The 27392-nt window shown below is 49.6% G+C and overlaps 2 protein-coding genes across 3 annotated transcripts in view; one reads left to right on the top strand and one right to left on the bottom strand.

Moving 5' to 3' along the window:
- Positions 1-1444: 1444 nt before the first annotated feature.
- ANGPT4 (angiopoietin 4) lies at positions 1445-27177 on the top strand. 2 transcript variants are annotated; one of them, XM_016148893.2, is made up of 9 exons: positions 1445-2281; positions 9179-9334; positions 9880-10001; positions 12646-12878; positions 16547-16662; positions 18749-18850; positions 20179-20345; positions 25451-25581; positions 26277-27177. In XM_016148893.2, exons 1-9 carry the CDS (start codon positions 1973-1975, stop codon positions 26435-26437), a joined length of 1497 nt encoding a protein of 498 aa, XP_016004379.2. In that variant the 5' UTR covers positions 1445-1972; the 3' UTR covers positions 26438-27177. The 2 variants fall into 2 exon arrangements, with proteins under 2 accessions (XP_016004379.2, XP_036085452.1); XM_036229559.1 differs by lacking the exon at positions 25451-25581 and having other exon boundaries at positions 1446-2281; positions 26277-26409.
- The window catches only part of FAM110A (family with sequence similarity 110 member A), a 47980-nt gene continuing 33436 nt past the window's right edge, over positions 12849-27392 (bottom strand). Inside the window, exon 4 of the transcript XR_001597433.2 lies at positions 12849-12957. The gene's annotated coding sequence lies outside the window, so the exon portion shown is untranslated. The remainder of the gene's footprint in view (positions 12958-27392) is intronic.

Below are 27392 nucleotides of genomic sequence, written 5' to 3'. Positions count from 1 at the left end.
CTAGGCTCTCTAGCCTGCAAGCTGCTCCAGCTGATTCCAAATGGAGCTGAGTCAAACCATGCCCACGGAACCTGACCGAAACTGCACATTGATGGGTAAAATAGGTGTTGCCAATGTTTTAAACCACTAAGTGTTGCAGTACCTTGTTACACAGCTCTGGTAACTGAAAGACCTTTCTGTACACTTATGAGGGACTGTTCTCTTCATTTTATAGATGAGGAAACTGAGTCTCATCTACTAAAGTGGAATCAAGATTCAGTGTCAGGAGTGCGGGGCTCTTAATCACTAGACCTGGGTCATAGGAGTGACCTCAAAATTCAGCCTTGGGTCCTTTATGGTCTGTCAATTGTGTTGTGTCTCTGCATTTGGGGTGGAGGAAAATGGAGGAGGGAAACAGTTGGCAGACTGTGGTCTAGATGGCAAGTATCATGGAGATAAAAAGATTCTTGCTCCACAGATTCACGCCTTAACCTCCTGGGGACACTGATGGATCATCCCCAAGGTTGTCAGCATTCCAGAGGTTCCTGCCAGGCCCTCACTACATGGCCAGTGGCCTGGAGAGATGACCAGGTCATGTCCTCAGTGATGTGAACAGCACAGTCAAGAGGCTTTGTGTGTGCCTTAAGCTGCCCAGCTTGCAACCCGCATTTATCACCTTGGGTATTGAAATGCAGGGAGCCGTAAAAGGAGGGGAGGTATGGTTCTGGAGTGCTGGGTTCTGGAGCTAGGCCAGGAGTGGGAGATTCAGACTGGTGACTTAATCCTCTTCTATGGATCCAAATACTTAAGAAACTCCAAATTGCCAAGTGACCTCCAGGAATGATCTCTTTTCCCGGACTTCGCTCCTAGGAGCAAAAAGATCAGTTCTTCCAAGAAAGAATAAACCTGGAGGTGCATGGCTTGGAACTGCATAAGGAAAACTGGCTCAGCCACCAGACTGGCCCTGGAGCCCAACGCACTCTTTTCTAACTTATTTATCAGCTGGGGATTTAGAGCTAGCAGCCTCTGATTCCAGGGCTGCACCTCCACCTCTTCTCCTCACCATTGGCCTCCCCACTCCAGCCAAAGGCAGCCCCAGAACGATCTGCCCCAGGAAAGGACAACCTCTCATTACCATCACAGGGACCTAGCCAGGGCCACCCTAGGGCGCGACATCCCCCTGACCAGGCCCCAAGGGAGAAGGGAGGATGGGAGCTGACTCCCAGCTGTGGCGCCTACTTCCCCCGCCTTGCAAGGATTTTCTGTTTCCTGAAATAAACTGGACTGGCTGCTTCCTCCCCAGCCTCACCCCTCTCCCCCCTCCCTTTGCTCTCTCCAGGGGTCACTTCACTTGTGCTAAAATGGAACCAGAGGGGGAAAGTGGAGGGGGGAGAGAAGGGGAAGGCGTGGCGGGGGTGGGGGGACTGAAATTTGAGATCATAGCTTTGGTGGTGGGGGAGGTTGGCGAGAGAGAGACAGAGAGACAGAGACAGGAAGAGAGAGGTCAGTTGCGTTTGGTTTTCCGAAGCAGGCAGCACTGGGGGTGTGGTGTTTGAGTCTGAGTGTGTGCGCGCGTGTGTCTGTGTGCATTGTTTTCTTTCCTCCCTCTGGCAGCGAGGCCAGGCCCCCACTGGATAATAAAAGGGCTCTAAGGCCTGGGGCAGAGCAAGGCCAGCGCATGGACAAGGCAGGATGGGCAAGAGAGGAAAAAGGAAGGGAAAGGGGGAAGAATAGAGGTGAAAAGGTGTCTAGAGATGGGAGCAGGAGGCAATGGGAGGAGGCTGAGCAGCTGTGGTATCTAGAACAAGTATAAATAGCCGCCTAGCGGTGAGCGTGGCCAGACAGGGGTTTGCAGCTGCAGCAGCTCTGCTGGCAGGCCTGTCCACTGCTGGCCACAGTAGTTAGTTACATCCTGGGCACGGAGCGGGGTGGTGGGCAGACAAAGCTCCTGCGGGCGCTGACCAGACACCCTCCAGCATTGCTACATCTCTGGATGCTCTCCCGGACAGCCATGCTACTGGGCGGACTCCTCCTCACTGTGGCCACGGTGACTGTGGCACAGCAGAGAGGGCAGGAGGCGGGCGGGCGCCGCCGGGCACACCGAGTCCAGCATGGCCAGTGCAGCTACACCTTCGTGCTACCCGAGCCCGAGTCCTGCCCGCCAGAGCCTGAGACTTTCAGGGGCTCCAACAGCCTGCAGAGAGACTCACCAGCCACTGCACTGAACCTGGGGGACTGGCCCGCCCAGAGGGTACAGCAGCTGGAGAAGGTGCTGGAGAACAACACGCAGTGGCTGCAGAAGGTAAGCGCTGGGCCTGCACAGGTGGGTAGTGGGCAGTGATTGGCAGCTGGAGCATCCACCCCAGAGGCCTTCCCTGGGTACAGAGGGCTGAGCCGATGGGACCTTTGTCTCTGAATTGTACAGATTGAGATAACAAGGTCCAGAGAGGGGCAGGAGTAGGCCTCAGGCCACACAACAAGATTGGGCGGGTCGGAACTGGAAATCTGACTCCCTAACTGCCATTCATTCATTCATTCTTCTAATAGAAACTAGTTGAGCGCCACCTTGGGCCAGGCCCTTCCTAGGTGCTGGGGATACAATAGTAAATAGAACACAGTAGGTTCTCTTCTGGGCTAGTGGAAGCAAGCGTCGTAAAGAGATGAACAATAAAAATCTACTATGTCAAATAGTGAAGCAAAATGAAGGAGGGGAAAAAAGGCAAAGAGTGACCAGCTGGACCTCTCCGTGCGTCTCTGCCTCTCTCTCTTTCCGTCTGTGCCTCTCTGACTCTTGTGGGTCTCTTTCCTAGGGCTCTCGCAGTAGCCCTGTGATTTCTAACTCTGTGCGTGCCTCTGTCACTCTCGGATTCTCTCTCCTGTCTGGCTGGCATCTCCCTGAGCCTCTTCCTGTCACTCTCTCAGGTTCTCCTTTAACCACCAGACCCTCTCCCCCACCCACTTGCCTCTACCTTCCTGGATGTCCACACGCTCTGTCCGCACTGGAGGACATACCAACCTGATGGCCAGTGCTCACCCCTCAGCCAGGCTACTTGGCTAGAGCCTTTTTAATTCCCCTTCTGCACCCAAAGCTAAGGGGGAGGGTTCAGGGACTCGGTGGGAGCCTCCCGACCCAGCTCTGCCCCCAACCTCTGCTGTTCGCTCCAGGTCCCTGACATCAAACCTCAGAATAACCTGGCTCCTCAGCCTAGCCTGGCTGGATGTGGGTCAAAAGCACATCCAGTGGGAGCGCAGCATGGGGTTCTGGCCAAGCCTGAAACCCTCCCACACTGGCCCACGGCTCCCAGCTGTCCTTGCTGCCCCAAGCTGCCTGTAAATTCTTGGCATTTTCAGCCTTTGGTTATCCAAACAAGAAACATTGCCAAACCAAATCTCTTGGGGCTTGATTTCCTAACCCCCTGGCTGGCTGCTTTTTGTTTCGGGCTGGGAGATGGTATGGTAAGAACAGCATCTGCTTCTTGGAGAAATAAGGTTATTTTTCCAAGAAGAGAGCCTAGAAATAGCTGGCACAGATGCCCTCAGCCTTGGGATGGTCCAGGAGCAGCAGCCACAGAGGGCCCTCACAAGGCTTTCTCCAGAGGGACAGGTTTATTTGTTTAAGCATCTTGGCCCAGCCCTCCCACAGGGGCAGGGGCATGTGTTTCTGGTTTTTCCCTTCCACGCCCCAGAGCTAGGCTAGGCTGGAATGTACACAAACCCTATCCCTCTCTCTTTGGGCGGGAAATGTGAGAAGACAGGCCCTAGGTCTGTCCCCTGAGCTTGCACCTCTGGCCTCTGAGCGTTTGCCTAACTGCAGAGCCAGCTCTGAAATGTCTGGAATGGATCCTGGAACCTGCTGTAGAATCTGAGGTGGGCTGAGCTGGCAACAAGGGGTCATGTCCCAGTGGTGCCACTGACTAGCTGTGGGGCCCTGGGCAGCCACCTGCATTATTTGGTTCTTCTGCCTCCCAGAGAGAGCAAAAAATAAAGATAACCAGATGTACTGAGCACTTACTATGTGCCAGACACTGTCTGTCCTTTTTTCCTTGAGGGTATTATTGCATTTAATTCTTACAATAAACCTATGAAGCAATATTGTTTGGCCATTAATGGATGGGGAAACTGAGGCACCATGCGGTGAGGTGACTTACCCAAGACCACATGGCCAGGAAAAATGAAGTCAGAGTCACACTCAAATACAGCAGACACACTCTTGCCTCAGAGCCTTTGCGCTTGCCTTTCCCTCTGTCGGGAGTTTCTTTCCTCTTGACTTTCCCACAGCTGGCCCCTTCTCATCCTCTCGGCTCAGATGGCCCCCTTTGGTAAGGGTTTTCCTATCACTCTGGCTAAACTTGCCCTTGACCCCGCTCATTACCCTATCTTATTTTTTTTCATAGCACTCATCACTATTGGAATTTAACTGATGGATTTAGTGGAAGTGCATTGGAATCAGAAAACTTGACAATTTTGTTTATTCCTGATTCCCTAATACCTAGGACAGCACCTAGGCCATGGTAAGTGCTCAAGAAATAATTCTTGAGTCAATACTTGAATGAAGCACAGAGGGTGAGAGATTAGATTGAGGAAACATTTATTAAATGATATATATTTATATTATATCTGGGATGCTTCATAAAACCTCGTGTTTGTAGGTTTGTTTTTTATTGTATTTTATTCCACACAGAGTGAAATTCACCCTTTAACATATAGTTCTATGAGTTTTGACAAATGTATACAGTCCTGTAACCACCGCTACAATCATGATATAGAACATTGCCAAAAACCCCCACATTCTCACGTCCTTTTATAATCAGTCCTCACCTTCCCCCTGGTCCAGCCCTTAGCAACCACAGATTCTGACTTTTCCAGAAAGTCATGTAAATGAATCCTACAAGACGTAGCCTTTTGAGTCTTGCTTTTTTTCATACAGCATAATACATCTGAGATTCAACTATGTGGCTGCCTGCATCAGTAGTTTGTTCCTTTTTATTGCTGAGTAGAGTCCATTGGATGGATAGACCAAAGTTGTTTATCTGCTCGCCAGTTGAAGTTTTTTTAATTTAAATAATGCAGAAGAGAAGCAGGTTTAAGAAGAGCTCCTTGTCTACTAAGACTGCTCATTCATAGATGTTCATCTGCTGTCTTTCTGAAATACCTTTCTTCCCTCCCCATCCCCTGGCTGTCAAAACTCCTTCCTTTTCCTTCGAGGCCTTTTTCAAATGCCTTCTCCACAGCAAAGAGCAGGATTTACTCCTCAGATTTCACAGATTGGTAAGTGAGACTCAAATAAATGTAGCCCTCAACCACTAGAGGCCCACAGCTAGAGTGGAGTAGAGCCAGAACTCAAACCCAGGGCTCAGGGGAAAGTGGAGCAGCCCAAGGGCCAAAGATCAGTCTCTTTGCAGGTTTAGGGTACTGGGAGGCCAGACCCCCATTACTCATCTCAGCCCTGATAATTTACCAGCATGAGGGTGACAGAGAAAGAGTAGGTCCAATGGAGGCGGAGGAGAAGCTGTGGCAGATCCCAACCCAGGTCGGTTTCTCCATTGGGATTCTTTCCCTACCCTTCTAACTGGCTCGTCAGTTAGACCCCACCCCCACCACACAGACCATTAGTCACCAGAGCCCCAGCCTGGCCATACGGGGCCATCTGGTCTGGATTACCCATCCCAGGGCCCGTGGTAGTAGGCAAGTGTAGCAAATTGGGTGATGGGCCCCAGCTGTGGGTGGCCTTTGCCCCACCCAGCCACTTGCAGCTACGAGACAAGAGACCAATGAGGGTGCTGGGGGAGCGACCCTGTCACTCAAAATGACCCCAAGCTACCCTGAGAGCCCATCCAGCTCTGCAGACCTAAAGAAGCCCCTGAGAAAGGAGTCTTTGAACCTAGCACACCTGGTCATGACCTTGGGCAAGTCTTCTAGGCCTCAGTTTGTCCATTTTCAAATGAGAGGCCCGGAGGAGATGCCTGAGAAGGGCTCACTGCAGAAGCTCTGGGCCTGGGAGTCTGCATTTTAAGCTAAGTCCCAGGAGGTTCATGATTCATGGGAAAGTGCAGGAGTGGCCTTGCTATACCTCTGCTTACCTTTATCCATCCTGGTGCATGCTGGCCAACCACATGTTAGAATCCTGGGGAGCTGACAGAGGCATGGTGGGGAAGAGTCTGACTAGTGGGGTGAAGGTAGCATGGCCCAGGGCAGAGGGAAATGAACTGAATCAAAACTCCCATTGGAATCATATTGGCCAGAACTTACTAGTGGATTGAGCAGCAGGTAAGAAAAAGAACAGTCAAAGATAACATCTGGGTTCGGGGATTAAGAACTGGGTGGGGCCATTTACTGAGAGGAGAAAGACTGAGGGATAACAGGATGGAGATGCAGGGACCAGGACGGTGGGAGCTGGGAAATCGAGGGTTCCATGTTGGAAGCTTTTGCTTGAGACACTTGTTGGAAACCCACTTGGAGGTTGCCAGTGGGTGGGACATTCAGAGGAGAATTCCAGGTGGGAGACGGAGATGGCACCATCAGCGTGGAAAGGAGTATGAAAGTCCTAGGAACACCTGTGGAGGGCCCCCATGCATTTGGGGCTTTGGATATCTGATATCTGATCCTGGGTGAAGCTCTTGGATCTCTTTACAGAATAATGCTTTTAAATACCAAAATGAACGCATAAGAACACCCAGTGATATTGTAATCATAATCAAAATATTAAAATTAAATCTGTGTTTTAGCTGTATCATTGTCTAGTGGTTGGTTTCAGAATGTTCATACTGTCGAAGTCATAATGAGCAAAAACAGTATTTTAAGACACTTGTGTTATGATATGAAATTATGCGAGATTTCTATTTGGTAATGAAGTCACGGGATGGGCGAATAGTGCTTTGATTTTCGGCCTGTGCTCATAATTCAAGGAAATGCCTAACTTTAATTACAGACAAGTGAACAGAGATATAATTTTTTCCTCACCCAAGTTCATGGACCCCCTGAATTCTCTTCACACATCCCATTTTTCCCCATAAGGACCCTTGACCTAGGGAAAGAATGTACAGAGATGAGGGTCCAGGACTGGGCCATGACAGCCCCCACTGTGTGGGAGCCTGGTTAAGGAGGACTCAGAGAGAAAGCAATGGGGGAGGGAGGAGAAAATCTAGGAGAAGGACAGTGCTTCCAGAAAGAGGGAGTAGCCGTCTGTGTTGACTGCTGCTGAGATGGAGAGTCAGATGAGAACACAGAAGTGTCCCTTGGCCTGGCTCATCAAGGAGGCCAAATTAAAGAGTGAAAGGGCTCCTGGAGCTGGAGAGCCAGACCAACAGGGTGCACAGGATTTGTTGGGATGCGTTATATTTTTTTCTTGAGCATGAAAAATACACAACTTTCATTATATTATTATTTATGCTTTTTTTTTTGTATGTATAAGTACACCACAATAATGTTATTAAATTTTCTTTAAGGGGAGGGTGGGGATGGAAGTGAGAAGATGGAGGCAACTTGTTCAAGAAGCTGCATTGTTGATGGGAAGCATAGAGATTGGAGATGCCCCTGGAGGGGGCTGTGGGGTCAAGGGTAATTTTTCTTTAATTTTTAGTTGAGAGCTATCAGAGTATGTTTGCATTGTTACAGGGGACAGTGGGTGGGGGGCTGAGGATGCAGGAGAAGAAGGAAGGGGCCACAGGGACAGAGGCTCAAGATGCTTGAATGTGCTCATGCCCCTGGTCCTAGTTTCCCTTTGTGACCTCTACACCTGAAGTTCCCATACTTATTTGAGCATTAGATTCACCTGGAGAGCTTGGCACCACCCTTGAGTTTCTGATTCAGTAGGTCTAGGGTGAGACCTCGAAATGTGCATTTCTAACAAGCTCCTGGTGATGCTGCTCTCAGGATCACACTTTGAGAACCACTGCTTTAATAGATACCAACACCCTTCACATGCGCCCCCTTCAAGATTTGATCTTGCACTACAATGGGAAGTGCCCCTTCAAAAACACTCTGGGTGGAAGGGGTGGAAGCAGACAGTTGAGATGGAAGAGAGAACGGACACAGAAGGAAGCAGACAGAGCCTGGTCCCTCAGCAAGGTCATCACCTCTCCCTGGGGAGCACCAATCTGCCCTATGGGACCTCCTGGAAGACTGAGCAATTGGGCAAGAGAAGAAGCCAGGGCCAGAGAGTAGAGGTGGTGGTGACTGGCCAGCATGTGTACAGAATGGAGAGGGAATGGAGGAGGGGAACTGAGCCCTGAGAACACACTGTTCACCTTCGCAATTTGATCCTGCCAGACCAGCTTCTCCTGCTCTTGGGGGAAAAAAAAAGCAGCCCTGTCAAATAAATAAACATTAGCTTATAGAGTCCCAGAATATTAGAGCTGGGAGAACCCTTGGAGACTGGCCAGATCAGCTCTGTTTTGCAGATGGAGAGAGCCAGAAAAAGAAAAAGTCCAGCTTGGCAGATGGACCTGCAAACTCTTATACTGAGAAAGATATATCGCCGCACTTAGCTGCTGGCTCTCCTCTAGGAAGCTGGGTAATGGGCATGAATTTGGGGGTTAAGCTCTGACCATTTGCTGTTCCCCTTTTTCTATTAGTTCATTGAATGCATTTCTATTGAGCACCCACTGCGAATTGAGCATTGTGCTAGACGTGGACATAAAGTGATGAGCAAGACCCAGTCACTGGTTGCATGGATCTGACATTGCAAGGAAAAAACAATCGACAGATAAATATGCAATATAGAGTTGGGGATTGATAAGTGGTAGGAAAAGACCTCAAGTCATGTGAGAGAGTGAGCCATGCCAATGGGGATGGTGAGGAGGAAAGTTTCCAGACACAAAGAATGGCACGTGCAAAGGCCCTGGGGTGGGCACATGCTTGCTGTGTTGGAGGGATGTCATAGAGGCCAATGCCTTTGAAGCAGAGTGAGGGAGGGAGGACAAAGAGAGGAAATCAGGAGAGGAAGGATATGATTTGACTTAGGTTTAACAGGATCCCTCTGGCTGCTGAGTGGAGGATGCACTGGGCAGAGACGAACAGGAGTAGGGGCGGAGAAGCCAGGGAGAAAGCTACTGGAATAGTCCAGGTGAGCGGTGACGGTGGCTTGGCCTGGAAGGCAGGCCTGTCCTGGTTGTTCTATGTCCTTCATGGAAACACATGGAAGGGACAGGAGCTTTCCCCCAGCCCCTACCTATAACTTTAGCCCATGGTCTCCCCACAGCTAGAAAGGTACATCCAGATGAACTTGAGGTCGGAGCTGGCGCAGGTACAGCAGCACATGGTCCAGAACCAGACGGCCACCATGCTGGAGCTAGGCACCAGCCTCTTGAACCAGACCACCACCCAGACCCGCAAGCTGACCGATTTGGAGGCTCAGGTACCAGAGGGTGATCACACGAAATGGAGGGACTGTGGCTGGCTGGGCTCTCTCATAGCCCAGGTCTTCTTCCCTTGACCCCTGTCCCTGGGTGAGGTCATGGCTTCCTCTGAGCCTGTATCCCCCTAGGGTCCCTCCCTGATGACCCTGCCTGTCACAGGGCCAGAGTGGGAGCTGTGAAGGGCAAGGGAAGTAGAAGTGTTCCCATCTGGATGACAGAGCTGATGAAACTTGCTGATGGATTGGATGTGGGGGTCAAAAGTGACTTTTCCTGGAGCCTGAGAAGCAGGAGGAATGGAACTGCCATGTGCAGTGATGGGAAGAGTAAATTTAGGAAGCCAATCATGAGCTCGGTTTAGGGCCTGTGAGTGAGAGAGTGAATGAATGAATGAATGAATGAGCAACCACAGGAACTAACTACCAGGAGGGTAGAAACAGGTCAGCACATTTCTGAAATGGCAGAGCTTGTGGGCAGGTGGGCAGCTACTGAGCAGGGCTCCTTCAGGGCTTATGTAGCCCCCACCCCTTCCTACTTCCTGAGGCAGGTCCTGAACCAGACGTCGCGAATGGAGATCCAGCTGCTGGAGACCTCTCTGTCTACCAACAAGCTGGAGAAGCAGCTGCTGCTGCAGGGCCATGAACTCCACCAGCTGCAGGGCCACAACAGGTAGGCCAGTACTGGCACCCTGACACTGGGCTGAGACAGGGGCTAGGGCCAGGCTGGGACCCGAGTGAGCATAAGAGCCAGGACCAGGCTGGGGCCAGGGTGGGAAGCTGGATATGGGCTAGTGCCTGGGACAGGGGCTGATACAGAGGCAGAGGCCTGAATTAAGACAGGAGTGAGGAAACATTTGTGGACTAGGGCTGGAGCTAAAGCTGGGACTAGGCCAGGGCAGGGCTAAAAACTAAAATCAGGGTTGGAGACCAGACTGAAGCTTAAATTGAACATGAACACTGGGGCTGGGCTGAGGCTGGGGCTGGGAGCCAGGCAGGCACAGGGCCTGGCCACCCAGCACTACCCAGGCAGGAGGCATTTCCCAGAGATCAGGCACTCCATTTTTTCCTTCCCCCTTCTTCCCTTTTATCTTTTTTTCCTTCCTTCCTTTTTCTTTTTTCTGATTTATTTATTTTATAAATTTTAACAGCTTTATTGAGCTACAAGTTACGTACCATACAATTCGCCCTGTAAATTTTAATTTGATTTACTTATTTGTAAATAAATAAATCTGATCTCATCCACCAATTTTCCTTCCCAGAAGTAATTACAGTTACCAGTTTCTTGTCTGCACTGGTGGAGAGTCTTTGTATGTATAAGCAAATACACATGAGAAGAACACCCTTCAAATTACAAAGGAAGAAAGGGTCGTTGGTATAGCTAAGGCAGAGAAACAGACATCGAAGGCTGATTTCTTCTCAGGTTCAAGCCCAGTGGAGAAAACACCCCCAAAGCTGGAGGAGGCAAAACCCACACAGGGAGGCAGCCACAGGCTTGTGTACAGGGTGAGATGTTCTTGTTGCTCATGTGCTGGGTCAAGTAAGGCTACAGGGATCACCCAGCCCCTTCAGATCTGGGTGCAGTTCATGACAGTTTGTCACCTTCTCATTCTTATCCCCAAGGTAGGGGAGAGCAAGGACTGGGACACTTTCCGTCATGATGAACTGGCACCAAGTGCCTAGAAATCAGTGAAGATGTAGGATTTCATCAGTAAGTTCTCGGCCCTTGGAGACGGCTAACATTCTAGGATCCGAATGTGCCCAAATTTTCTCTCTTCTGCACCATAATTTGGGGTTCAGGGGACATTCTTTCTACTCTGGCTGGACTTAACTTTGTTAGTCTGGAGAATGGATCAGCACGACCTCCACATATAGGAAAATCTCTCCCTCCTATGCCTTTCTATCAGCCGCCGCCCACCCACAGCAAAGGTGGCTGCTATGCCTAGTTTCTTGTATGTCCTTCAGTCAAATGAACCAATATTTTTTTTAAAAAAAGAGAATTTGTGTTTAAGCTCTTACCTTGTGTCAAGGCACTATTATAGACACAGGAGTAACAGAAGTGAAAAAATAAACAAAAGTCCCTGTTCTGGTGGAGATGACATTTTATAAGCTGATATTCCAGATTTCTTATAAACAGCCCCCTTTTGCCCTTTTAAACCCCAAATTTAGTATTCAACTGCACCTTGATTTTTTTCCAGTCATCTTGGAAATGGTTCCACAAGTGCATGACACCCTTGCTCATTCTCGTCCCCAACTGCATAATGTTTGCTGTATGGCTGTCCGTGCATTTATTTCTGCATCCCCAATTAATGGGTATTGAGGTTGTTTCCAGTTTTTTAGTGTTGCAATCACTAATATGACGAATGATGTTCCATGTCTCATTGCACACACATGTGAGTAAATCTGTGGGATAAAATGCCAAACGTGGAAGAGTTGAATCAAACAAATGCTTCTTTCTTGTTAAAATCTCTTCTTTTTCTTTAACTCATTACAAAAATGCCTCATGCTTATTATTTCATCGGACAATAGAGACCTGTGTCAAATAAAAGGGAAAGTCAGTGGCCTTGACCTGCCCCCTCCTCCATCCACTGAGACCTGCTCTGCAGAAGTAACAGCACATAATGGATTTTCTTCCACTTTTTCTACAATCACAGGCACCACTGTGTCCCTCCATGTGTCTTGTCATGCCCTTCCCGTAAGTTCACCGGCAGCTCTCTACTTTTACACTAATACCTTTTTTCTTTCACTCTTTTTCATTTTCCCACATGTGGGGTTAGACTAGAAGCATTGACGTGCCAGGGTCCTTCCACTCCACGTCTTGGACATCTTTCCAATTCTGTGCAAATGACTCTGCCTCCTTCCTACTCCTGGCTCCAGAACATTTCCAGGGACACCCAACAGAAGATTCAGCTGTTGGGCTTTTAGACTGTTTTGTTTGTTCCCTATTACAACCAATCCCCCAGTTGGCATTCTTGCCCATGCTCCCTGGAGGCTACCTCCTGAGAGTGGACTCCTGGGTCAAAGGAGGAGCCGAGCTGGGATTTGATCATGGCTACCTGGTTGCTGACATGGTCCTCCCACCCCCAGTTCTTGCCTCTGCTGGACCAGAATCCACCAGATTCCTGGGCCGAGTCTCTCTTTTCTCCACTTCTTGTTCTGTGTCACGGACCTCTGGATTGTGTAGCTCTGGGCTGGATGCTCTCTGCCCCTCTGAGCCTCAGCGCCGGTCTGTGTCGTGGACTCACCCCGGGTGAAAGCGTAGAAGTGTGGCTGCTTTGTGGGACGGTGGGCTCACCTCTGTGCGCCCCGCCCCTCAGCGCGCTGGAGACGAGGGTGCAAGCCCTGGAGACTCAGCAGCAGGCAGAGCGAGCCAGCCTCCGCGGCGAGAAGGAGCGGCTGAGGCGCCTCCTGGGCCGCCAGAGCGGCGCCCTCGCCGGCCTCGAGCGAAGCCTGCGCGCAGCCAGAAGCAACTCCAGTCTCCTGCAGCGCCAGCAGCGCCAGCTGCTGGAGTCTGTGCAGCGCCTGGTGCGGATTGTGGCCCAGGGCCTAGGTGAGCTATCGGAGGGCATGGGGTGGGGGCAGGGGAAGACCCTCCCTGTTTTCTCTGGCGCCTGGAAGCCTCCCACCACCTGTGATATAGAAATAACAACAAACAGTAATAATAATGGTAACAACAATAATCCCAACAGGAGACAGCCCAGACTCTTCTTCCTGACTCCATGAGTGACCTTGGACGCGTCCCTATCTGTCTGTTGGCCTGATTCTCCATCTGTTTAATGGGGGTGATGATGATAACAAGACCACTATTGGCTCAGACTGACAGTTTTGGGGTCAGGGATCCACCCTCATCTCCACTTGTTTGGGCTGGCCCCAAAGCTCCGGTGGGCCTCAGCTTCCCCATCTACAGAAAGGGGAGGTTGTACACAATGTTTCTCCAAGGAGTCTTTCACCCTAATGTCCCTGCCCATAAGCCCAAAAGAGCCAAACAGAAATGAGGACACATTCCTGGCCCTGGCTTCCGAGAAGGGAGAACAATGCCTGGGCAGCTCGCCAGCCCCCACTGGCTCCTTCTAATGGGGCTCACTGAGGGTGGCCAAAGCACTCCTGGTTCCAGCTTCAATCATTCAGTCAACAAGTATTTACTGAGCACCCACTGTGTGTCAGGTCCAGTGCTGGGGATACAGCAATGAACAGCATCACTGTGGACCATGTCTTGTAAAAATGCCCAACTCCCTTTCTGTGTGTCACAGAGGGAAAGATAGAAATGAATATTTGTTAAGTGCCTACTGTATGCCAGATTCCCTGCTAGGACTGTTCCCGAAGTTTCCAGACTGTGGAAGGCCTTAAAGGCTGTGCTAAGGAAAGGGGACTTTAACCTGAGGGCCGTGGAGAGCCACTTGGGGACTTTGAATGGGGTAGAACAGTTTTAGGAAGTTCAGTTGGAACCATGGAGTAAAGGATGGCTTGGTAAGAAAGACTGAGGAAGGGATTCCTATTGCTGCAGATCATCACAGGGGAGGCTGGAAAGCCTTTACAACGCAAGGAATCAAGCAGTGGTGATGGATGCCAGCCACTGTGGCTGGCAGCACTTTGGGAGCAGAGAACGGTACCACGACTCCATCTAAGTCAGGCAGACCCTGCAGAGTAGGGGTTTAAGGCCCAAAGAAGCCATGGGCAGGAGAGGTGAATGCATTTCAAACCATGAGATCCAGCATGACCCAAACCCCTCACCAGCTGGTGCATCGCCCAATGGGGAAGCTGCCTAAATTAATCCCATGTGTGGATTTCTTGTAGCTCAGCCCAGTCCATGGGGACCTGGCATGATGCCTCTCCCCACAGGCTCACCCTAACTCATTCTCCAGCTGTGGTCCAATGTCTGCTCTCCATTCTGGGTGGGAGGTTGTGTTGGACATTTCACTTTAGGCACCCTTTGCCCAAAGACCCTACCTTCCTGTCACGCTATCACCAAGGAAGGACAGTATGAAATTCTTTCTCCTCCCTCTCTAGATGGAGAAACTGAAAGAGGATTTGTCACCAGATGTAGAACAAGATTAGACAAAGACAGGCATAGGAACCAGGCATCCTAAGGCTTACCAGGAAGCCTGCACCCTTCTCTGCATTGCTTTCTCCTAGGCAGATAGAGGCTGGCAATGGATGGAGAACTCAGGGAGTTCAGAAGGTTAGAAGGACAGGCACAGGTGAAGAAAGCCTAGCCCGTGCACAATATCAGGAGTGGCATTCGTTAGCATGGTCTGTTTGCTCAGCCTTATATAAGCTCAGTGGTGACGACCCAAGGGGAGGTAGGTAGTAGGAAGGGCACGGGCTTTGTAGTCAGATGGATGAGAGTTTGAGCTCCGGCTTCTTAACTACTGGCACTGGGACTGTGCCCAAGTCATTTAACGTCTCAGAGCCTCAATGGTCCTCACTTATATAATGAAAATAATAATAGCACCTATCTCACAGAGTTCCTGCACAGAGGACCAGATAAGTTCATGCACATGAAGGAGCTGAGCACAGCGCCTGTGGCCAAAAGGTGACAAAACTATACAAGCCACCAGCCCAGGAATTCAGAGGGGCCCAGTCGGGGCCAAACTGTTGTTTGTCAATACCAGTCCATCCTTACAGTTAAGCCCCCAAAAGATGTTTTTCCTGGCCCTAAACTGCTCCTGGCAGTACCTGGCTGTGAAATATACAATACATGGTGGATAGTCCATTTTTATTGTTATTACTGTTGTTCTTATTATCGCTATGTTGCTGCCTAAGGAAAGCAATAGTGGACAGAGTCTTGGGAAGGCTGGCTGGAAATCTGAGACCAACTCCCAGCTCCACCCTCACCTGGCCAGGTAAAGTTGGGCCTGTCCCTGCTCACGTCTAGGTCAGCACTTTTCCCAGGCTTGGCAATTCCCCAAGGACAAGGGAGCTGACAGCTGGAGTCATGGAGACCCTGCCCAGGGAGGGTTTGTGCACAAGCTTGGATGGATTGGGGGCCTTAGTCACTTTATTTATGATCTGGGAACAACAGCTTCCTACCAACGGGTGCCTAAGTTTCAGGACCTGGGATCCAGGTTCAAGTATGAGGCCAATACAGGAAGTCCTGCCCACCTGGTAGCCTCCTGGTTCCTCGTTGGGGAAGATAGCTATCCATCTAGAACTTTAGCCCCATTCTTGAATAACAACCTACCTAGAGATTGGATTCTGGTGAACTCACTTCTCAAACTTCTAATTAAATCCCACTAAAAGGAAACAGAGTGGGAATTTGAAACTCCTATAGTTTATTTGTCAACAGTCGCTTTTTCAGGCCAGGCCTGGAGGCCCCCATGTCCCTAGTGAGATTCGATAATTAATATTCTCCCAAAGGAAGAAACATGGGCTCTTCAGGCCAGTGGTCAGTTCCTAGTAGGGGCATAATGAGAGGCCCGCCTCCAGGGCTGCAGGGATGTGCAGCTGGAGGGGTGGGCTGTGGAGAAGATCCTGGTCCCTAGCTCCATGAACAAATCCATGGAGGGAGGGGAGTCTCTATCACCCAGCTTTGTGCCCTTGATCCACTTACCTTACTCTTGGGCCTGTTTTCTGGTCTGTGGAATGAGGGAGTACCTCGTGGAGTTCAGGCCCCAGTGACCCTCCCCCAGAAGACTCTAGCAACCTTATGTCTGGCCTCCCTGATTTGAGTCTTATCCGCTCTAGTCTCTGTTCCACAATCTGGCCAGAGTGCTCTTCCTCAGCATAGTCTGAGCTCTGCAGCCTGACAATCAAGGCTGCCCCGGCCTCTGCTGAAATCTCAACTTCATGTGTCCCTCATTGGTAACCCTCTCTGGGATAGTCTTACCCTATTCCTCTCAGGTTCATCAAACAGCTAGAGCTCTCTCTGGCCTCAATCCTGTTTTCACGGCGTGAGTCATTTCCCCTCCTGGCCTCAGTCAGTTTCTGTCACCTAACCCTGTTCCCTGCACACACTTGGACGGTTCCCACCTCAGAGCCTTTGCATATGCTGTTCATTCTACCTGGAACACCCTCTCCTTTCTCCATCTGGGCAACTTCTGCTCCTTATCCAGGTTCCAGCTCACGATCACCTCCTCTAGAAAAGCTTCCCAGATCTGATTCATCTTCTTGTCTGCAACACCTCCCAACTCAGAACCTGGCACAGAGAAGGCAGGAGTGCCCACCTGGCCCTCTTCTCCTTAGCTCACCTCCAATTGTTTTTGCTTTTTGTCATTGTAGCCTCCATGAGGTCATCTGAGCAGGTGTTCCAGGACTGTGCAGAGATCCAGCGCTTTGGGGCCAATACCAGTGGCGTCTACACCATCCATGTGGCCAATATGACAGAGCCCAGGAAGGTTAGGAGGCTCCATGAGGGCTGAGGCTTTCAAAGGGTCCCGAGCCAAAGCCTTTGCAGACATATCCCTACCCCATTAGCTTATTGCCTTGTTCACCATTTGAGATTCCAAAGAAGGGATAGCCCTACCTTCTGGAGTCCGCACCCAAACAGGGGGAAGATCATAGGATTAAAGCAGAAGTTCCCAAAGCTGGAATTGCACGTTCCCTGCCATCTTGTCCAGAGATGCCTTTAGATTGGAGTAGCAGGAAACAGTTCTATATTGTTTAAGGTAATGGTAGCTGATATAACGAATAAACTCTGAAATTCCAGAAGTTTAACAGAAAGAAATGTATTTCTAGTTTACATGTGGTCTAGTTGAAGGCAGGCGTGGAGGCTTTGCTCCACGTGGGAAATTAGGGACCAGGGCTGACGGAGGCCACACCATCTTCAGTGAGTGGCTCCCAAGGTTGCTCTGAGCTCCAAGATCCAGTTTTCAGATGGAGAAGAGAGTCAAGGGAAAGTGTAGCTGTCAGGAGAGAGGGTTTGGGGCCCAGACCCAGACGCTGAAGGGTGTGGGGAACAACTAGCCAGTCTTCCCACTCCGTACTTCCCTTTCTGACTTCCTTTCAACCCTTCTGAATATATTGAGGAGAATGTCTCAGTCTGTTTCCACATTATCTTTACCACTTCTCACACACCTGCCAAACTCCCTTTTAACAAAGAGAGATCAAGTTTTCCATTTTTAGCTAGCATTTCATAATACTATTTTGTTTTTATTATATTTAGTTTTATAATTATCTAAATAAAGGCTAGTGTTATTAGTTTTCCACTTATGGTACTGATAAGATGTCCTTTTAAAGTACATTGAGTATAAGTATGTAAATAAAAAAATGGGGATGCCATTTTTTAAGTAATTATTCTCTATTAAGCAAATTCGGCTATGGTGGAATTCAAGAAGGTTTGCTAATGGCTTAAATTTGGGAATACTGATAAAGAAGGAAGAGCTGGCCCAGGAGTCAGTAGATCTGAACTCAAACCTCAGCTTTACTTTAGACTCACATGCCTTAAACAAGTCCCTTCCCCTCTCTGAGCCTCAGTTTCCCTTCCTGCACCATCTCCTACCCTCTTAACAGATGCCACTGTCTCCTTTCACTGAGCAGGCCTTTACCTTCTCGGAGCCTCTACTCCTGCTGCTCGCACCACTAGAAATGTCATTCCCACTCATCTCTACCTAGCAGGCACATTATCGACCAAGGCTCTATTCCAATGTCACTTCCTCTGGGAAGCCTTCCAGGGTTTTCCAGTGGCTCTGTCTTGGGGGCTTTCCTTGTAGCTACCCATATATTCATAATCGGTCATAGCCTACACTATCATAGCCTCTTCCAAATCAGCCCCAAAGGTTGATTTATCTCTGATATGTCTCTGACTCTTCTCAGCCAGGGCCAGACCAAGTCTGTCCTCATTGAACATTGAATATGTAATGAACTAGCTGGAAATATAATATGTGAACAAAGGTTAGCCTGAAAGATGTGATTGTGATGGATATAAGCTCTTTGAGAGAAAGAACTCTGTTTTATCCTTAGTTTTGCCAGTGCCTCAAATGGAGACTGGCACATATAAAACATTTGTCCACTAAATGGAATAGCATTTCCTGAGTTTACACTGTGTGCCAAGCACTTTACACCTATACTCATTTAACCTATACAGCAACCCTGCGATAATAGGAAGTGGTAAGCCTAGATTTATTTAGTTCCTAGTGTGTGCCAGGCTCTATTTTTTAGAAGACTCATTTCATTTAATTATCACAACAAACCCAGTTTGCAGATGAGAACGTAATGCATAAGGAAGTTAAGGTATTAATATCCCCATCTTCTACATGAGGAATTGAAGGGTGAGAGGGCATCATTTGCCACCACTTTGGGGAAAAAAAGATGACAATGAGTGGGGAATTTGAACGTAGATCTTTTGGATGCCCTCGACCACCAGGCTAACCTGTTATTCTGTGAAGTTCTGTCAGTCAAATCACACTTAGGATGGCACAGACCTGGCTCTGGTTGCCTCCAAGGGCTGCCAGCTCACCCCACCACCACCACCAATTCCTTCAGGTTTTCTGTGACATGGAGTCCAATGGAGGCGGGTGGACCCTCATCCAGCGCCGTGAGAATGGCAGCGTAAATTTCCAGCGGAACTGGAAGGATTATAAAGAGGTAACATTGCTGCCCTGTGGAGGAGTTTTTCAGCCCTGAAACCTAGTTAGAAGGTGGGCCATGCACAGGAGACTAGTTTACTATCAATCCTTCCTAGAAAAAATCAGCCCACCCGAACCAACTACTTTCAAACAAATTTGCCCAGTGCATATTTACTTTAGGGACTCTATCCTCTAAAATTGAACCTTCTTTTTACAAGTTCTGATATATACCCTAAGATAAAAGTTTAACTTTATTTTTTGTTTTAATTTTTAGAAGATAATGCATATACATTGTTTAAAATTTTTGAGAAGCAGAAAATAAGTAATCTCCCCATCAACCCCTGACTGCATTGTTTAAATGAAATTCCTTGCATTTGCACACATATATGGCTGCACCTGCGGCAGAGATTCTTCAATGTGGGATTGCTGGCTCAAAGACCATGTTCATTCTACAAGATGAGAAACAGTACCCTATTGTCTTCTTTTCCGTATCTCCTTGCTGTTCATTTGATAAATACTTAAAAATAAATACCAAATTAAGCAAGGAGTGTCCTTGAGCCAACTGGGTTTAAAACAATCGTTAAAATAGCAAAGAGATGTAAGGTGCTCAGATGCTACACTAAAGAGAGCGGAATATTAACGATTAAGCTTATCAGCAGCTCAGCGTGACTAAAATGGGTAGTGGGGCTTAGGTGTGACCCTGTCCTTGGTGCTGAATTGCTGTTCTGGCCGAGGGCGTTGATATCTTGTCAGCAGAGGACACCACCAGTGACTCTCAACGCTCTTAGCTTTACATTGCTATGCTGCTGAAATTTTGCAGTGACTTTCATGTCATTAAAGCTTCCCCTACCATTTATGCAGCTGATGAAAATCTTTAATTCTAAAATTGAGATTTAACATACAAGCACTAAGTGCACAAATCTTAACCGTAAGACCCAGTTAAGTTTTACATATGTATAACCCATCTGACCGCTATTTAGAGCTAAATATAAGACACTTCCAGCACGCCAGGTGCCCTCCTTGTGCCCCTCCCAGTCAATACTTCACCAAGGAGGTCGCCGTTATGACTTCTATCAACACACATTAGTTTTGCCTATTCTTGAGCTTCATAGAAATGTGATTTAGTTATTGAAACAGGCTTTTATAGTTGCAAAAGTCTTAGTCTTTTTGCTCTAGGAGAGAGCTCCTCTTTCCCCAGCCTGCCCGCTCTGTACTTTATGAACTCGATCATTAGGCAAAATGGTTTTGGATGAGTAGCCCCAGTCCCTGAACCAGGCCAGCTCCTCTGCCAGGGGCATGCCTCCCTCCTTGGCTTGCAGCCCACCCTCACTCTCCCCTCCGCCATAGGGCTTTGGTGACCCAGCTGGAGAGCACTGGCTGGGCAACGAGGTGGTCCATCAGCTGACCAGCAGGGCGGCCTACTCTCTGCGTGTGGAGCTGCAAGACTGGGAAGGCAATGAGGCCTACGCCCAGTATGAGCATTTCCAGCTGGGCAGCGAGGGGCAGCTGTATAGGTGAGCTTGGGGCCCCAGCTGGTGGGTGGGCTGGGGTCCCTGGGCTAGTGGACACAGAGTCTGCACCAAGGGTCAGTCTCTGGGCGTCTCCTCTTTCTACCATCTGTCCACCATTTGGGCACACGTCACGGGATCTGGAGGCAGCTAGTTAGCACTCAGCACCTCCTGGCCACTGGGTGGGGTGGAGAGAATGTTGATGCTTCCATCCTGGGAATGGGAAGCGGCCTTCCAAGGTCAATCACCCCAAAGCGGTCATTTTACAGAGGCCCAGAAGAGAGTGGTGACTTCCCCAGCCTGTTTTTTGCTGCAGGGTAAGGTAGAAAGGTCTCTGGGCTGGGAATCAGGGGACCTGGGCTCCTTCTGTCTCTGCTTCAGCTAACTTTATGAACTTAGGTGAGTCAAGGCTCTGGCTTCTCTATACCTCTGCTTCTTAACAGCAAGATGAGCTTATATATGAACATGTTATAAAATCATCAAGGTCTCTCACCCTTCATCAGCCTGGCTCTTGGCTCTGTTTAAGAAAAGGAATTAGCATTTATTGAGCACCTATTATGTTCCAAGCACGGTACTCTATTTAATCCTCTGAGGTAAGCATTGCTGTACCTGTTTTAGTGATATGAAAAATGGGGCACTAAGCTTATGTCTCATGCCTAAAGTTACACGTTAGGTAGAACCTAGATTGGAACTCAAATCTGCCTGCTGCCAAAACTCATGGTGTTCCCACTACATGATGTTACCTTTCTGAGAAACTCAGGGATCTTGAAGATAAGCCTGAGTCTTGGCTATCTTTGAATCAAAACAGAATTAAATTCACAGACTCATGTTCACATGATGCAAAGGACCTCACATGTCATCTGGTTCTTCATATGATGCTAGAATCCCCTTCACAGCCACAGTCATCATCCAGCTGAGCTGGATTGCCTCCACTGATGAGGAGGTTACTTCCTCCCAAGGGATCTCTAATGACTCTCTGTCCCCCTATACTTTATTCCTAATTCTTCCTCTGAGAGCTTTTCAATGATATGCCCCACCCCCTCCCTCTCTTATTAATAAATGTCCCTGGTTTCTCCAGCTAGATTATTCTGATATTCCTTCTTTGGAACCCAGCTCTATCTGATAATATTCCTCCTTAAAGGTCTAGAACTAAATGAAACATCCCCTGGGTCTGGGCTAGGCAAACCTGAGCTGGATGCCCTCCCTAGTCCTCTAGCCACAACACCCTGCTGACTCCTATTTAAACCACTGACCACCAAAGTCCTGATTCCATCCCTATCTCCGAGACTGACCCCGATCGAGTTCCTCCATCTTCTCATTATAAAATGGGTGCCCTATGTGTACCTACCCTATTCTGGGTGTGTTGAAGCTTGAATGAGATACTGCACATAGAGGATTAACACAGCGCTGGGCACCAAGTAAGTGCTCAGCAAATAATATGATCGTTGTCCCCAAGGCAGCCTTTCACACCCATGACTGTTCCACTCTGCGTGAGTGGGAACCAGGCCCATTTTCTTCACTGTTATCTCCATCCCCAGAGTCGGGTACATGGTAAGTGCATAAAGGGAAAGCTGGGAGAGTCTCCCAAGTCTTTCCTACGCATGTAGCAGTTAAGCCTGATCTCCCTGGCCCAATTTTTGAGCAGCAACTTCTATGGCCCTAAGTCCAGGATTTGCATTTTTCTTGGAGAAGAAATATTGGGAGAAGTATCTCATTACACTAAGGACATGGCCTTGGAGCCAGACCACCTGGGTTTGAATTTCTATCACTTATTAGCTTCGTGACCTTAGGTCTCTCTGTGCCTCTGTTTCCTCATCTGTAAAGTATAGCATTGATGTCATAATTAAGATAATCCGTACAAAGACACCCTCAATTTCGTGTTTATAAATGTTAGAGATGTACGAACAATATTTTTAGAGACAGAAATATAGTATTTCTGCATCTATGCATATATCTCTGTTATCTGGGTCTAACTATGCAAATATATATGTCAAATTTTGAACCCTTTGCTTTGCTCGCCTATGTGCATTTGATGTGCTGCCACTGGCTTTTTATCTGAGCCATGGAAAGCTCCCTGCCCACAGATTCAGACCCCTAGGCCCAGGCCTCAAAGAGCCCAGACTCACTTGATCTTCTGCAGAGCCCTAAATACTAATGACAATATACTGAACACTTGCCCCGTGCCAGGCATGGGCTGGCACTGGTCATTTGGGGATGAATCAGACCTAGGCCCCACCCCCTCATAATTGTTCATAGTCCAATGTGTTGTGTGTGTATGGGGGTCAGCACGTCCACATGCAATCCCACACCTTCAAGGAGACAAAAGCTACCTAAGGGGAAAACATAGGAGCATAGACATGCTTATGCAATCAGGGAGGACTCTCTGGAGGAGGTGATACCTATAATGTGTGGGTGTTCTCCAGACAAAGAGGATAGGAAGGACATCCCAGCCAGCAGGAATGTTCGGGGGGAAAAAAACAGAGAGAGAATTGACATTCAGCTGGCCACAGATAACTGAAACTCGAGCAAGCCTCTTTCAAGGGCTGCTGGGATCATAAGGAAGAGTCCCCACTCATTCAGGAAAAGCAAGGTGGCTAGGAATGGAGATCTTAGAAAACACAGTGGGGCCTAGAAACTGTCAAAGGAAAGCCAGGGAAACAGAACACACCTTGGTCCCTGAACCATACAGGAGGTTGATGAGGTTGGGAGAATCCCCATAGAGAAGTCTAGGGGTGGCCATGGTGGGCAGTCAGCAGCTGGGGTATGAGCATCAGGGGTGGGAGGGGCACTCCTAATAGGCCTCTGGAGCCCTACTAGGGTGCATGCATAAGCCTGCGGAGGAAGTGGCCCACAGGCAGGGATGGAGGAGGCACAGGCAAGACACCAGGCACACACAGATACCAGGCATTTGCCTCCCAGAGGCTCCCACACACCTGATGCAAAATACACAGATACGTGTGCCCATGTGGAGGAGCTTGGCACTCCCCTGGGGTACATGCAGAACACGAACTCACACAGGTTCATAGCTACACAAACAAACACACACACACACCCAGACATGCATGCAAACCTCCCTCACAGGAGTCCTCACAAGTGAACATACACAATCCCAGGGACAAAAGCTGATTTCAGAGCACACCCTTGGACTCAAAATAGATATTCCAGCACAAACTCAAAAAACACATGTACACACACAGGCAGGAAGATAGTATCCAAATGGTCACACTACAGACACATAGACTCACACAGATCCACAGACACATGGAAGACATATCTTGTGTGTCTAACTTGGGGATCCCCAGAAACTCATGTGCTTGTTTGGGTCCCCAGGCCTGAGCCATGAACATGTTCAAAATACATCTGAACAATCAGGCAAGCGGAGTTTCATGGTCCATGACTTGGGGATCCCCCAGAGGTCACAGATCCCCATTCAGACTCCCAAAGAGGAAGGGATGAGAAGCAGAGCCTGAGCTGAGGACTTGGGGACAGTAGAAGAGCCAGTGCCACTGAGGTGACGCCAGGAGACCAACTGCCTTTGTCTAAACCTGATGCTATGAAGCCCCAGACTGAAAGTGACCTCAAACCTCAGCCTGAGCCCAGAGCCCAGCCTCGAATTAATATCACTGAGCCCTCCAGGGGAGCCCTCAATGACCACAAGGAGAAGCTGGGACCATATGGGCAGGTGGGCTAGTCAGCCTATCTCCAACACAGGGTATCCCTGGCCAGATGGGTCTCTTAGCAGGGCAGTTTGCAATACCAGTCATGAGAGCTTGGAGGGCATGTTTAAGGGCACAGTTAAGGTTTTATAGCCGGACACAGCCATTTGGAGCCACGGCCATGCCCCTGCCTTGCCACAGACAGAACCCGTCAGTGGGAGGTGCAGGGACCTAGCTAGGCCACATACCCAGGCCCCACAATCCCGAATGACCTCACTGGGGGCATATCCCAGGCCCTGTCCTGGCAGAATCCGAGCTGCCCTGAGCTGCCCTGGCTGCATCTGGTATCTATGCCTCCACCCATAGGACCTTCATAATTGCTCCCAAACTGGCTCCCCACCTCAGCCACCAGTGCAGCCCCGCCCCTGCTACAAGCACTCAATACTCTCCAACCAGGCTCAGCAGAAGCCTGTTCCAGCCATGTGCCAAGGACTGGGAACACAGGGGCAAATAATAAGCAGCACTACGTGTGCTGAGCATTTACCATATGCCAACACCACACACGCAGAAGTCATCGAATCACAATAACCAAACCTAGTCATCGCTGTTCATATACTATTGTTACCATTTTAACAGAGGAAGAAATTGAGGCTAAGAAGTGCAGCAGTCTCCCTAAGGTCACGCAGCTGACGAATAGCAGAGCTGGGGTTTAACAATATGGGTGGTGTGCCCCCAGAGCTCAGGGTCACAGTCTCCTAACAGGCTTGGATGTGCCCACCAGAGCCTCACAGTCTGACAGAAAAATATCAACCCTCCCCTGCTAGCTACAGATAACAGATGTCGCAGGGCTGGGGGTCATCCGAACACAGGTCCAGGTGGGCTGGGATGGTCAGGGAAGTCTTCCCGGAGGAGATAGGTGGATTTGAGGTGTGATGGGGCTGGGGTTGCAGATGGCCAGCTGGGGAGGAAAATGCACACAGTTCCCAAGTCAGACCCCCTGGACTAGGATTCGGCTCTCACCCCCATTTATTCTGAGGCCTTAAGCATGCTCCTTTGGTTCTTGGGATCTCTGTTTCCTCATCCGTAAAATGGGAATAACTGGCTGTTGTGAGAATTAAACAAAATGAGTTAATCCAAGTAAAGCTCTTTGAACAATGCCTCGCTCATAGTAGATGTTTTTAAAAATGTTAACCATTGTTCTCACTATTGTTATTACCATGATCATGCTCACTCTTTTGCAAGACAGGCTCAGCAAAATGAGGGAGACCTGGCACACAGTGGGTGCTTGGTCCCTGAGAGGGAGCAGACAGAGAATGCAATCCAGGAGGGGAGATGGCCCAAGTACCCCAGGCTGGGGCTCCCCCTCCCAGAACAACCAGAGCAGAGCCCTTTCCTCAACCAGCCCCAACCTGACTCTGGGCCTCTCTCCCATCACCACCTCCGGGTGGCCTCCAGGCTTTCTCTGAGTGGGTACAGCGGGTCGGCGGGGCACCAGAGCAGCCTGGTCCTCCAGGGCACCAACTTCAGCACCCGTGATGCAGACAACGACAACTGCCTCTGCAAATGCGCCCAGATGCTGTCTGCAGGTGGGTGCGGGGCGGGGTGAAGCCCCACCCACCCACAAGCAGGAGTTTGGAAAGACCTCCTGAGACAACAGAGACAGGAACAGATAGAGACAGAAACACTGGAACTCACAGAGCGACAGAACTCACCGAGAGCCACACGCGGACAGAAGTACAAAAGGAGAAATGGAGAGGGAAACGCAGACTGGGGAAAGACGGAGTAACAGTGTGTGAGAGACAGAGAGACCCAGAAAGACAGAGACAGAGACCATCAGAGAGAAATGGGCATGGTTTCAGAGAGACGCGCAAAGTGACCTACAAGCACAGAGATCGACAGAGAGAGAATGAGACACCCCCCAGGTGTGAGAGACTCAGAATGACGGAACATCAGAAACCATGGAGAGAGGGAGATGGAGGCTTGTGAGGCAGCGGGAAAAAAGACAGTGACGGAGGGAGACAGGACGGAGGTGGGGAGAGTGTTAGGAGGTGGGAGGGCAGAGGCAGCCTGAGTCCAGTCCGACCCTCCAGAGGCCCCGAGCTGGCCAGACAGTCTAGGAGTCTCCCTCCCACCTCCCCTGCCCACTCCTACGCAGCCCCATCTACCCGTGAGCTGGGTTCCTGGAGGAGGCAAAAGCCTGATTCATTTTGGAGGTAGAGATCTGCCCTCACTCCACTGGTGGACCTCCAGCTCATTAAAGCCTCCTCCTCCCCTCCGCCAGGGTGGTGGTTTGACGCCTGCGGCCTCTCAAACCTCAACGGCATCTACTACCCAGCTCGCCACCACGTGCGCAAGCTCAATGGCATCCGCTGGCACTACTTCCAGGGCCCCGGCTACTCACTGCGAGCCACGCGCATGATGATGCGTCCCGTGGGCATCTAACAGCAGCCACACCTGGAGCCTGGACCCACAGGAGGAGACAGGACTTGGTATCCCCTGGACAAACTGGACCCAAACAAAGGACACAGTGCCAGGGCCTGGTCCTGGACACCTGGGTCTCCTGAGCCAGCCTTCCTTGGCCCAGGAGTTCCAAAGAGTCTGCTGCCTTCCTATTCCCCTAAAGTTGTGAAATGGTGGGTGGGCTTTTGGGGGTTCCTGCCTCTGTAGTATTGCTCTTTCCTCTTTCTTCCAATCTCCTGCCGGGCCCCCTGCCAACCTGAAGGTTACAACACCCTGAATGAGCTGAGAACAGACCAAACTTGGCTCCTCAAAGGAATACCTGGCTAATGGTGGAATCTCAGGCATGTGAGAAGGTATTTTCAGGCAGGAAACTGCTCAGATGGAGACCCAGATTCTGCCCCCTGGGTTGGTGGGAAGATCATCTCCTGTTCCAAGTTTTCTCAGCTTTTAGATGTCCTTGAACTTCTTGTTCAAGGCTGAAGGGGCTACATCCACCCCAAAATAGGAATCATTATTTCCATCCCACACTGTCCACCACTCCGAGGCCTCAGCATCTGCAGCTCAGACATGGTCACTTCAGGAGATCTAAGAGAGATTTCTTTTCCACCAGCAGGTCCCAGAATGTGTTCCACAAAAAGTAACTCAGACTCACCTCTCAAAGTACCTATAGTCAATTGAGAGGGGGAAGTACCAGGCTAAATCAATGAGAACAGGCATTCTTAGCTGCAGGACTTGTCAGAGCCTTTAATGTGCTTTGTGACTGCCCATGAAGGGCTAAAGTGGGCAGCAGTGTGTGACAGACAGAGAGACCCAGAAAAACAGAGACAGAGACCATCAGAGAGAAATGGGCGTGGTTTCAGAGAGATGCGCAAAGTGACCGACAAGCTTTCTCCAAATTTACTTATTTGAAAACGGGGGCTGCGGGTGCCCTTGGAAA

Source organism: Rousettus aegyptiacus, unplaced genomic scaffold, assembly GCF_014176215.1.
Source record: "Rousettus aegyptiacus isolate mRouAeg1 unplaced genomic scaffold, mRouAeg1.p scaffold_m13_p_12, whole genome shotgun sequence".
Classification (NCBI taxonomy): Eukaryota; Metazoa; Chordata; class Mammalia; order Chiroptera; family Pteropodidae; genus Rousettus; species Rousettus aegyptiacus.
This window is presented reverse-complemented; position numbering and strand designations above follow the sequence as displayed.